The sequence below is a fragment of the Festucalex cinctus genome, chromosome 16 (assembly GCF_051991245.1).
Source record: "Festucalex cinctus isolate MCC-2025b chromosome 16, RoL_Fcin_1.0, whole genome shotgun sequence".
Lineage (NCBI taxonomy): Eukaryota > Metazoa > Chordata > Actinopteri > Syngnathiformes > Syngnathidae > Festucalex > Festucalex cinctus.
In genome coordinates, this window is record NC_135426.1 from 12,914,792 (window position 1) to 12,928,372 (window position 13,581).

At 41.6% G+C, this 13,581-nt stretch overlaps 1 protein-coding gene across 3 annotated transcripts in view; it reads left to right on the forward strand.

The window, feature by feature from the left end:
- The window catches only part of LOC144003720 (pyruvate carboxylase, mitochondrial-like), a 131,950-nt gene that overhangs the window by 38,726 nt on the left and 79,643 nt on the right, over positions 1 to 13,581 (forward strand). For all 3 annotated transcript variants that reach the window (XM_077500238.1, XM_077500236.1, XM_077500237.1), the window contains one exon: positions 1,970 to 2,132. In XM_077500238.1, the coding sequence (XP_077356364.1) occupies positions 1,970 to 2,132 (163 nt within the window). The remainder of the gene's footprint in view (positions 1 to 1,969; positions 2,133 to 13,581) is intronic.

Here is a 13,581-nt window from a genome sequence, read left to right on the forward strand (position 1 = left end):
GTGCTCAGCTGGAGTTGCCTGCAAGAAAAATAGACGTACAGCATCGGGCTTGACATCTCGGCAGGGCGGGAAATAAATAGATTGACACTTGAGAACATCACGTACGGCAACATCATCGTAAGACGCTGTGAAGTCATCTTCTTGGAAGATTCTTGAGGGATTGAAGATTCACAGAAAAAAAAGAAAACACTTTTTATTGTTTTACTATACTTTGTGCTTAATTGCAGCACAACTCTGCATCCAATTGTCCAATTTGGTTGAATCCCAATTTCTTCTTTTGGCCAGCTCATGTTACAATGCATCCCTGCGCGTTGTGTAATGGCATCTTGGCAGCCTCATTATTTGTATGAAGTGCAAGTTGCTAATGACACAAAAGGCTGTTATTGTGTAACAGTAACGAGGTGCACTGAAGGACAGATGCCGCTGCCGGCTCCTTCATTTGTATGAGTCGAATTAGCGCACAATTTCCCAGGCCCTCAAGGCTCCTTTGTCTAGGATTTAAAAATGGCGGTATTCTGCCAAAATAGTCGTCGTAATTTAATCTGTCATTACAAAGTTTTAAAATGTGCTCATTAGCATTTCAAAACGAGTCATTTTACATGTGGACGCTTATCTCGAAAGGTGTCATGAATATGCAAATGATGTTTTGTTAAAAACATATGCCAATCAAAGACGTACTTCATATTTAATAGTGCCAGTGGAGCCGTCGGAACAACAACGCGAGCGTCAACTTCTCTGTGATTTGACTTTCTCCAGCAACACATTTCACACCAGGCTGCTGCATAATTGTCCTTCTGCTCGGCCAGTGTGACACAAGTGCTAATTGAGACGAGCGGGCGAAGACGGCGAGCTTGTGAGCGCGCCTTCTGGTTGGTGCGCGTCCTTCGCTTGTTGAGTCTGCCACTGTACAGTTTATTCTGAAAGGTCAATTATCCCAACCCAGAAATGATCTTTATTTATTTATTTATTTATTTTATTATTTTTTTACCCGACATCAGTGTCAAGTTGCATCTGTCGGAAGTGGAATAAATATAATCCTCCCACATACAGCACAAAATTGCAGAAATTCATCATTAATACTTTTCTAATAACATGACACAATCATGATGAACCTAAAAAGATATATTTTACTCACCAAACATGCTAATTATTAAATATATTAATGTGTTGAGAATAGATTAGTGGTTCTTAGCCTGGGTTCACGCTACATTATTTGGCCTATCTGTGCTGCAGGGAATTTAGTGCGCTCAGTGGCTGTTGTGATGGTACATCGTGTTATTTCTTTATTATTGTAATCCCTTCTTAATATGTCGAGCAAAGAAAAAAGAAAAGAAAAAAATTGGCCGGACAAAAATGTGCAATATTCGCATGTATAACGGAACGTATGGTGTTCCACAGGGTTCATTTCTGTGGCCTCTGCTGTTTTCATTTGTAAGAAAACAGGTTTAGATCGATTAAGGTTTTGCTCCTACCAACCAATCAGAGGACGCAAAAATATATAAATGAGCCAAATTCATCATTTACCAGTGAATCCAGACATGCTGTTATTTGTTGGCCTTTTCTGCAGGTCTATTATTGCATCTAATAATGAGCCGCAACGTGATCACACATCTCCACATCTCTAATGACACAAGAATAGACGGTAATTAATGATTTGTTTTTTGCTTTTTAGTGTACCCAGGCTTTTCTCAGGAGATGCACTTGCATGATCACATTACACCTTTTGTATTTTAATCAAATTTGTTTCTTATTTGACGGCGTATTCATGTGGGCTTTATTTCCTTTCACGCGTGGCGGATTCATTTGCTCAAATGAGATGTGCTTTACAAAGTCAGCCATCCACGGCAAATCCACGCGCTCGATGTGAGCCCAGGAGGAGCTACTTTGCGCAGTTTTTAATAGAAAGCTGGAAACACAAGGTGCCATTCATAGCGGGTTCACAGGATTTCATCTCTTTGTCTATTCTCAGCGTGGACCTGGTGCACGCCCAGCTGCATGTGTGCTCCGGACGCAGTTTGCCGGAATTGGGCCTCAGACAGGACAAGATACGGGTCAACGGCTGCGCCATCCAGTGCAGGGTGACCACTGAGGACCCGGCCAGGGGTTTCCAGCCTGACACCGGCAGGATCGAGGTAAGACTAGGAGCCGTCGCACTAAAACGTGCCGAGCCTTCCGTGTTCGCCTAAACCAGGTGTGTTCAAACTTCTTTCAACCCGGGCCGCATTAAGAAAAATAGATGCAAAGGGTTCCTCGAGTACCCCTATCCAGCCTGTTTTCCATGTCTCCCTCAGCCAACACAGCTGAGGATCGTTATCAGGCTTCATGGAGAGCTTGCTAATTACCTGATCATTGGATAGACACTGCATCCGATTCCGAATATTTGATGACCCAGGTAGCAAATTGACAGGCTGGAGTTTGACTAGCTACCACGCTAACCAACACTACAGTCTCGTTCGCTGACACCCACGTCACTCACCATATTTTAAAGCCATACACACTCAAGGTCACAGATACTGCATCCGATTACGAATATTTGATGGCCCAGGTACCAAATTGACACACTGGAGTTTGAGTCAATTTAATGTAGTTGATCATTGACATTTATTGCAAGCAAAGCATGTATTCAGTTTTGAATGGTGTCTTTTCAACAAATGCATTTCACTCACCATCGGCTGGCATTTTATCACTCATCTCGTCTTTGTTTATCTCAAGGGCCTTGCAAGCTCTTCAGTGGTAATGAGGGCCGGTAAGAGTCAATAAAAACACAAGTGTGTATTTTTTTATTAGGGATAATGGTAAACTCACTGGGAAGAAAACTGCCGACTGAAATGTACGTGCTATATGCGTTACACCACAATCTGACCACTGTTCAATGTCGTGTTTCCACATGCAGGACATTCGAACAAGCTGTACTTGTGTCTAGTCTGTGTAGTCACGGATGCTATAAATGCAACACAGCCGATGCTTTTGTTTCCTTTTAAATATGATTTAATTTGCCTCGCGCTATTGACTTCCCGATAAAACAAATCATCAGTCTTTTGGTGGTGGGGGCGGGGGGGGTAATGGTTTTTATGTGTGCAAAGTTTCATTTCAATCAAGGCGTTCATTTATTGCCCACATTTGTTTGGTTATGTGCTTCAATTACCGACAGCCCATCATCATTAACTCCCATATTGGAGTATCATCCGAGAATAAGCGCAACGTGCACTTCCATTCTCTTTGAGGCCGTTGACATTCTCACTTTCAGGCTATATATGTTACTTCCCGCGCGAGTTTACACTACAGAAGCATTCTGAAGAAGAAGACGAAAAAAAGTCCGGCAGCATAGCCGTGAAATAGCTTGCGACCTTTCTACTTGGGTGACTTTTCTGCCTGCTTTCCTCCCCATATTCTCCGCCGTCTTCCTTCTCACACCGCATCACTTCTTCCTTCTTAAAACCATGTACATATTTTTCTCATCCTTTATATCCTCCTCATCTGCGCCCCCTTTGCCGCCTTCCAAATCCCAACCATGCGCTCGCCTATTTTCATCTCTCTCATGCCGCTATCTGGGCTCACATCACTTCTCCCCCTCCCCGCGCCCCCTTGCACCACTTTGCCATGCCGTTGAGTTATGAAACGTGTTGACACAGTGAAAACCTCCCCAGTCGCCATGCATTATGAATGAGCCAAACACAATCAAGACAAAAACGCCAGGACGGAGCAGTTTGAGAGATGGTTGAATAAAAGATTAATAAAGGGCAGCGACGACAAGGTCATCATGCGCCGTATTGACAATATGTTACTTCTTTCTCCTTTTTTACACTTGCTAAAAAACAAAGTTCCTTCAAACATCATTATCATTAGAAGCAAGCTCAGTAATGAGTTTTTGTGTGAGAAATGGACAACATTCAAAATATTTACCCTACATCATGACAGGGTTCACACGTCCAAAGTGTGAGCGAAAGCATCCAGTGTGACCGTCGTCTTTCTTGGAATAATTTTGGAATTCATTTCTTCTGATGGACAAGCCTCAGAAAGCCTTTGGGTCCTTTTGAGGTATATATTTTTTGAAGCCGCTTCCATTTTAGAATCACTTTCAGTACGTCATGCAGTTCACTTCTAAAGCAACGTAATAACAAACTTGCTTAATGTTTCTACCTCTCTGAATGTGTCAATCAAATCTGAGCGCTATTATCCTTGTGAAGTAAGAATTTTGGTTTTTGGATTGAATTTTTTGTGGGTTAACTTAATTATTGAGTCTAGTGAACCTCAGTTTATATTTTCCAGTAGACGTCAATCTTGTGGTGCAAATAAAAACCTTAAAATTTGTGAGAACGAAAAACCACAATATAACCATGAAAACCTAACATTATGTCACTTCATGAATTAAATTATAGATGATTTTATGCATTTCATGGCTCAAAGACCTTTGAAAAAGAATTTGGGAAGATGATGTAAATGTGAAGTGGTTTATATTTGTGAAGGCTTTTTTTGTCTGGTTGGCCTGAGTGCAAACTGATGTAATTGATTTTTTTTTTACATAATAAACTAGAGTTTGAACATGTTTTTAGATTGGTGTTGTGTTGACATACGATGTCAATATAAGGTGTAATACCAACAAAATGGCTTCTTTTTTTTTTTTTTCCTGAGATGCAAGGTTTCTTCCCAGTAGTGACAATTTAGTCGAAATGTCCAACCTCAAGCAGTGACTTACAATGGTCTCCAGCCTTGGGCAATGCATTTCAAAGAGTGATGCCACGACAAAACCCAGGGCTGAGTCTGCTTGTAAAGGCGGTAAAAAGAGTAAACAGTGCAGAGGACAAGCAATGATTGATGTCATAGCGTGAAAAAGGGGTCAGTCGTATTGACAGAGACAGAATAACAGCGAAGGCTGCGCTGCACGCCGGCAGGGTGGGCAGGAAAATAGAGAGGAGGAGCTTTTAAAGCGACACCTTGATATTTTCTCTTCACGTTGAGCCTACAAACATTTGCTGTCTGGACGGCGGAGCTGCAAGATGGAGGAAAGAATAGCGAATAGCTGCAGTAGCCATTGCTTCTTTTTTGGGTCTTGTGTTGGCACATTTCATTCCTCAACACTGATTAAGTTTATATCTCTCTCTCCCATTACTTCATCCTGACTAGCTGGACTCCATCCCCGGCTTTCTCTCGTCTTCCGGCCCTTTTCCACCTCCTTCCGTTGCAAGTAATAAGGCCAATTCCTGCTGTTCCTCTCCCTTCTGTGTTTCTATTATACACCTCCTCCTGACACCCGGCACCTCATTTCACTTCCTCCCGTTCCCATCCCGCTGTCATGTGCTATTCAGTGTGCTTGTTTTACCCGAAGCGAACCATGTAACTCTGGAGAGAAGCATAACCCTTAATCTTGCAGTCTTTGCCTGCGTCGAAAGACAGAGACGGATCGAGTGATAGAGAGAGAGATGGGCCCAGTGTGTATTCTCGCCTTATTGTTTTTCCCAGTCAGAATTGGAAAAAAGAAAAAATAGCATAATTTATATCATATCATGTTTCGCCATCCCAATATCCTGTCGTCAGTGTTGACACGCATCAGTTTTTTTTTTCCTTTGTCCGAGCACATTTGCAGCCATAAAACAATGTGACAGTGCTACCTACATTAATATTAATTGTTATTATTGTTAGTGGCGCTTGAAATTTCCTGTCACATCTAGACTTTACACCGATGTAATTGGCTGGGTCGGATCGACCGATATTTTTGCATTTTATGCCAATTTTGTGATTGGCCATATTTTCCTAAATCTGCCGATTGAGCAATGACGTCATCTCTGCATGCCGCTGCGAAACGAGACATTACAGCTGCGGTGTTTCCTACATACACATTTACCTGTGGCGGGCAACAATTTCGGCTGAAGGATTTTGCCGCGACCTGTCAATATCAGTGGCCATTTCCTCATTGTCACAACACATTCAACAACGGTTAGCATCAATAGTTGCAACTAAAAACATAATTGACGGGGCAACACAGGGAGACAAAACTGTCCTCGCAGGGTTATATTCTTTATCCGCATTTCCATTCATTTTAATAGTGAAAAATGATTTAAGTTCCACTAAGGCACCACTAAATCGATGCAGATGGATGATGGTGATAGTAAGGGGTGTTGTAAGTGGGGAAAACCCCACCAACCTCACCAACTGGCACACAGCCTTACAAGGTCTCGTTTTCAGAGACCACCCCCTTTGACCTTGACAAGGTCACGCATTCAGACACTTGGGACGTGCCCAGACTCGCAGGGCAGGTGGAGACGAGTCAAGAGAAAATATGTGCGGGGGATGTTTCTGTCAGTCAAGGCCACGGTAATTATTGGAGCAAATTCACACAGTGTTTAAGGACTCAATTGTTTGCTTTTGTCCCTTTGTGCCTTTCCGGTGCTTCCTCTTCCTACGTGTCATCGTTTGACATTTCATCTGGCTGAATTTAGCCAAACAGAAATCGTTGCTGCATCCGCAGCCAGACAATTTAATTGCAAAGATTTGACAGTTGAAATGGATGATAAATGTTCACCACATCGTCCCAGCTCTCAGTCAATACGCTCAGGCTATTTGTGGCTCTGCTAACCGCACAGTTTAATGGAATATTTAGGAAAACTCCGGTGACCCCCCATGTGGCTTTTTCTGAAATGATGTGTGGTATGAGGACAGGCCAGCTATTACAGGAGGCAATCAGCCTTTGGATGTTCCGACCCGCGCGAACAATGCTATTAGTAATGATTACCTGTTTCTTTGCAAAGTGAACAGCCAAGGTACTAATTCATTTCAGGGAAATTGGTCTTGCGATGGAGTATGTTTGTACATTTGAATTGACTTGTCCATTTATTTTCCCCTGCTCACCCGGGTCGCGGGGGCAGCATACAGTACTGTGAGTTTCAAAACATTAGTTTTAGCTAAGGAATGAGTCGATAACTCCTTCCCATTTCACACAAAAGTTATATTGTATGAAGATGTTATGCTGTTAGAAATACGTACTGGTCAAGATCAACAACTTTTTTTTTTGCAGAAATTAATTGCAAGCAAAGAAAAGGCTGATAGCAAAATACTGTATGTGAGCTTGCTGACAGGGTGGACATTCTTGGCTAATGTTAGCATTACTGACAGGGTGGACATGACAGGTTGTATACTCAATTAGCAACATAATTGAGTTAGGAAGTTGCCTGTGCAGCATTTAACAAATAAATTTAGAAATTTTGAAAGCTTTATTTATTTATTTATTTATTTATTTATTTATATCAGTTATTTCATTATAACAGAGTGGACATGTAAAGTTTACACACATATTTGATATTACTAAATGTGCTGAATATTAAGATGATTAGTTGTAATATCACTGAAAACAGCAGTAGCTTTTTTAAAGAGGCAGTTACCCCATAATGACAGGGTGGACACACACAAAATGTTCAATATGATGATGAAAACAGATTGTTGTTTTCTCAAATAATTTGTTGTGGACACTGGACAGTAAAATCAGGTTATTGTTTTGTTTTTCCGAGCCGTATGGTGGAAATGGCAAACTCACGCATATCCCGTAGGGAGGAAAATAAAAGATGTAAAATGGAGAAACATTTTAAGACCTCAAAATTTCATTATTGTGCTCAATTTTCATGATGATGATTCTTATGAGGACGCCAAAGTCACTTTACAATGGTAGTGACCCAAATTTTTTTTCGTTTTTAAATGTCAGTCGTCTAATAATCGTGACTTCTAGTCGCTAATGATACAACATTTCTGTTCTGCTCTCTTCTTGTCTTGATCTATGTAGACACAAAATGGCCAGACACTGACATGTTGTTTTTAATTTGTGCACAATAATGGCTGCCCTTTCTCTTCAATACTTATTACCTCTTGGCGTGTGCAATGTCTTTGCCGTCGATTACGTGGCCCTTTTCCAGCCTCCCGCCATCAATCGTGTTTATTCCAGTAGGCTGGACTTTCAGGTGTGTTTGTGTGTCGTTGAATGTCTTCCGTCTCTGGTATGTTGTTTTCTTCAGCGAGATCTCATCATCTATCATCTATTGGCGCCTTTTCCCTTTTATACAGCATTTTGTTTCACAGCTCGGTGCTCTCCAGTGTTCTTGTAGTCAATCCTCATCTTTCCCTCGCGTGCTGTTGTGCCTTCCATCTATCCTTTTCAGGCTCTATTTTTTGCATCTTTTCCTTGCCATGCCTGGCCTTTTTCCCGTCTTGGCGATTTATTTTATTGGGTTTCCCTTCATGCCCCCTCCCCATCCAATATTTACACTCCATTCTCTTCCTTCCTTCTTTATGGAAATCTCCTTATTTGTCACTTTTTTTGTGCTTCCACCTCCCTCCCTTTCCTAATTCACTTTGAAATCACATTCTCCCCGGGCCCTCAATATTCACCTTGTCTCCGGTTTCCTCAATAAAAACCTCCTTTCTTCTGTGGCCATTTTTCATTTGTTTTGTCTTCAGGATTTGTCTCCATTTGTCTGCACTGTCCTCATTTCCTCATCGTCGCGCAATCTGGCTCTTTTGCAATAATTTCCTTCTCCGCTCGCTCACATCATTCACTTGTCTCCTGACGGCGCTATAAATACAGTATGTGATATTGTATTGTATTGGACTGCGCATGGCTGTGGAGTGTGAGTCAGTTTTAATCGGAGTAGGCTCTTTTTATTTTGCCATTTGTCTGCACGTAACACAAAAGACTTCATTCAGGAATAGTGTGCATGCATTCGTGCGTGATATCAGATTGGTGACTGGATCAAAGTCTGAGCAATGTGATTTTTAATTTATTGCTTGTTTTTGTTAAAAATACATGGGAAAACGACCTTGTAAAAATAATAGCATATTATAATCACAATATTGAGGGGAATAAAATTGCTGTCGTTCAGGCCTACTTGTTACAGTCATAGACTCAAATATTATGTCGTTGTGCAGCCTATCAGGATATTTTGCAGCAATATGAAGACGCCGGATTATTCTGAAAAGCAGGCTGGTGAGTGAGAAGAAGTGAATGTGAAAGCCTGCAATGGGGCTAACCTTGAGATAAGATATTTCAAAGGCAGAAGCGTGAGTTGTCACTGTCAAATTGGGGAATGCGAGCTGAGGAGCTGCCGTTGCACGTGATGAACTTAGCACTTTATTAACTTTTAATGTATGCTGTAGTCTGCAGTCCCTGTAAAATTGTGCACGTTTTCTCCCCATAAGACCAAATCAGCAGTCTCTTACTGTTCGGAATCTTTAATCGTCTCAATTATGGAACATTAAAATATAATATATTAAAAATAATATATTAAGCACTGTTTTTACATTCAAAGTCGAATCACAGTTCCTGCTCATCACCCCACAGCGACTTTGACACCTTTCCCTATTATACATGTTAACATGTGCACCAGCATCCATTTTGCACCCTTCCTCCTCACGCACTGCTCTTCAGAGGACCGACCCTCGTCTCTTCCGCTCCTATTTCCCTACTCATCTTTATTCCAGCTGTCATCTCTTTTTTATTTTTTTTATTTTGCACTTTAAAAAAAATAAATAAAATAAAATAAAAGCTTCTGCTTTCATCTTATCCCTTGCTCTCTCCTTTCTCTGCGGCTCGTCACATGCGAGCGACGCCTCATAGATTCTGTGTCCTACACTAACGCGGGGGCCTCCTTTTGTATGTTCCGCGCACACTTGTGTCTGTTTCAGTCCGGCGTTATCAGCATGCGCAGACATCCCGCGCCTCCCCATCCATCCTTCCAGTGCAGCGAGGAGCCCTCTGAAGAGTGAAGGCAGGGAAGACAGGGATTGACAGAGAGGTGCGGGGAGAGATTAGAGAGGAGGTGGGTGTTGTGACCGAGTGGACATAGAGAGTCTGCTTACACTTAAACACTGCGGGAGTGTGTCAGATAAAATGAAATAAGTCCAAATGTGAGTTTTAAGTGGCACAGTTGGTGGGCGGCTGTGTTTGCCTGGAAGTGGGCACAGTGTGCAATGTTTGCTGCTGATATCAAGTGCTGTACATGTTGTCGGTCACGTAGCTTGGGGGAAAGGAAACAACACAAGATGGAGTAGAGTGGGATGGTAATTGACAGAAGTTGTCAGCAGGCACAGTGGAGACGGAATAAAGCACCCGCAGAATGAAAGAAAACTGTAAGGGGAGTCTGTGCTAGCATGTTATGCCCCACCTGTCACACACTCTGGGCACTGAAATGTCACATTATGCTAGCCTTGTATTATGTTGGTTAAAAGGGCAGTACAGTATTGGCGTGCTGAGACAGCTGGACACACAAAGGGAGACCGCAGTCGCTTAACAACCATCACAATTGAAAATTGTTTCTGATATTTTGTGTGGTAGAGAGGTCATTCTTACCTGGTTGCTTAACTGTACACAAATATGTTGACACCCAGTGAGTTTCTCACCGTAAGGTTTTTTTTTTTTTTTTTGTTTTTTTTTTTTTTTGTGTCAATTATTTGCCAAAGGGCAATTGCCACTAATACAGTGATTGTGTTGTTTGGAACTAGGGCATTAAAATTGCTCAGAAGAATGTGATGTGACAATTTTATTTAACAAGCTGTTGCAGGTGCACTTATTCTCCCTTGTGAATGCGCATTGACACTCCGAGAGACACCTGTTTTTGTTTACACGGCAGTCTTCTTTCCGGCACGTGTGGCGTTGCGCCTCATCCTCCCGCAGGAGCAGACACAAGTGGGCCTTTTAAATGTCACACGGATAATTCAATTCACATGACGCAGTCAGACGGGCGTCGGCCAGCAGTCACACAGCAACAGCTAGTTTACACTGAGGACTTGTGCGTTTGGTATCTGTGCATTCAGTGCGGTTGCATTCATAGAAATATAATTCGAAACAGTGATCAATATTACTCTGTCTTGAAACTTTGGAGTTTGTGTGTTGGCTGAACCACATGTTGCACCTTTAAAAATAGATTTGGTTGACTCGAGTCATGCAGGAGTAATGTTTGTGTCTTGTCTCATGTCTGGGGTTACGCCTGGGTTAAGTTTGAGTAGAGTTTTTTTTATTTTTTTGTTTTTTTATTTTATTTTAAGTTTGAGTAGAGTTCATGACCGTGCGCCAGAGTTTACGACTCGTTACGTATCTGTTTTGGTATTGAGGTAACAGCATCCAGTTTCAACTAGTTTTAGGCTATATGATGTCTGGACTACATGATGTCAAGGATCTTTTATGCTATATAATGTTTGTTGATGTCAGGAACTATCTGTAATTACGGAGTCAACAGCCAATCAGAGAATTCCATGTCAGTACTAGTACTCACATGTCTAGCCACAACTAATGAGCTTGATTGAGTGTCTATTTAAGGGTCTGAGAAATGTGTGTGTTTGCCGTACTTCGTATCGATGAGTGCACACTGGTATCGGTCTGAAACTAATTTGCATTAGTCCGCAGTATTAATTTTGAATGCAGCTCAACATAGCAACACACAGATGCTGACATCTGATTGGACAAACAAATTTTAAAGCCGCATACATGTACTGGAAGCAGTGCAGCCAAGAGAAACGCAAAATGAAGATGATTGGGAATACGTTAATGCAATTTTATGGGGTAAATATTGGAATTTAGGTTAGTAAGCGCTTTATATTTTAGTAGTCAGGTGTCGTGTAGGCAGTTGCACGCTTCCCTCTATGTTTTCCATCTCCATTAGCACCGATTCCACATTCCCCGCAACCCTGAATGTTTCATGTATTGGCTGTAGGCTGGCAGGTCGCTAAGTATATATCCCTCATCACACCCACTGCTGCCAGGTGTCCCTTCCCTGACAGTTTTGACATGTGAGGTGATATGGATACTATGATGGGACAGAAATGCTGCAGAGGGTTCCTGGAAAACTGTTGTTGTCTCCCCAAGACACTAATAGAGTATTTAGAGCGATTTAGGCGAGGGCTGAGATGTGAGAGAAGCAGATACCCCCCAACCCCCCTCACGCGCCTGTGCAGTGGCGCGTTGATAAGCAAGATTCAATATCTAATAGTCTGGCAGCTTGGCCACGTGGGTGCATAACGTGGTCAACACCTCCTGGCAGGAGGTCGCCACACTGACAGCCTCTTGTTGTCTCGTAACGATGTTGAAACAATGCTGTTTAACAGCTGCTCGGCGCACAAAACGCATCAATCCTGCTAACAAGCTCGACATCTGAAGTCCATTTAGTATTGAAAACAGCACTCATAGATACGGCTCTCAGTGAATTGCTATTCAAAAAGTTCTTTTCAATGCATTTATTCATTTAGTAAACAAAACATAAACAGAAGGCCACCTGTCAACAACGACAAGCATTATTCTCTTCCTGAATCACTCTCTGTAATCATGAAATGCATTTGAAAACTGTGAACTTGATACCTGCAGAAAAATCATTATTCTTTGCAGTGTGTCTGCATGTTTTTAGATTTTACACCGTTTTTGAAAATGAGCAATATTGAGAGCTGCACAGCATCAAACAGCCCAACCCTAAAGAGCCACAGAGTAGCATCATAATTAATTTACAGTAAATGCTCTATTGGGAAAACAGCAGTGAACAAATTAAGCATATCAACAAAACTTTAATGGGCAATTGCCTCTTTTTCTCCGCATCGAAATGAGTCCAAAGCATTGGCATTCCGTAACATTTTCCCAATGAGTATTATTAATATAAACGCCCGCCACTTGTTCATGTCACATCAAAACAGACGCCATGCATGCAAGGGTGACTCAGTCTTAACACCGCTTTTGCTCAAAATTGGAAGCTGTAGCTTTGGAGGTGCAAAAGAAAGAGGAGCCAGCTTGTCCTTGTTGGAAAAGTGTGAAGTTGCATGAGGTGTACTGTGTGTGTGTGTGTGTGTGTGTGTGGTGTACATGATCAGTCAATGTGGGTGGGCGCCCCCGAATCATTTGGATTTGAAGTAAAAGACCAGGATTGGATGGCCTGTAGGGGAGTAATGAAAACCGATTTCAATCTGAAAGTTTTCAAACTTGGATGCCATGCCTGAGTGACGAATTAGCTTAACACTAGTTAGGATGAGGCTATACGTATAAATACATTTTTTAATACTTTGTCCTACACTCTCTCACTTTTACACTCACTTTTTTTTTTAATTTTTGTTTTATGCTAGAGCATACAGAAGGCTTTGATACAGCTTCTAACATGAACAGCTCACTTAACGCAATGGTAGTTATTAAAAAACATGGCCAGCAGGGGTCAACAAATTTAAGAGATCAGCCATGCATGTTGCAACAAGCTCTTTTTCCCATTTTTTTTCAACAGGTTTGTGAATATTGATGAAACTTAGCTATATTATAATGCTAATTGCTGCAAAACGGAAACGGATACAAATATACTTTTTTTTTTTCCTGATGAAAGACAAGACTCTAATCTTTCTTTTCGTCGGTTCCATGATTTTATAGCAATAGAACACAATATTCTCTGGGCCTTGTAAAATCAGTCAAAATCCAATAAAACAGCCGGGAGCGAAGGAGGTTGCTTCAGTGGAAATGGCTGTGAGCGAATGAGTTAAGCTTAAAAAACCCCCAAAACAAAACAACTTAATCTTTCATATACAAGCAAATTGAGTGTAAGTCAAGGTACCACTGTGTTTATTAAAGACAGCTGGAAC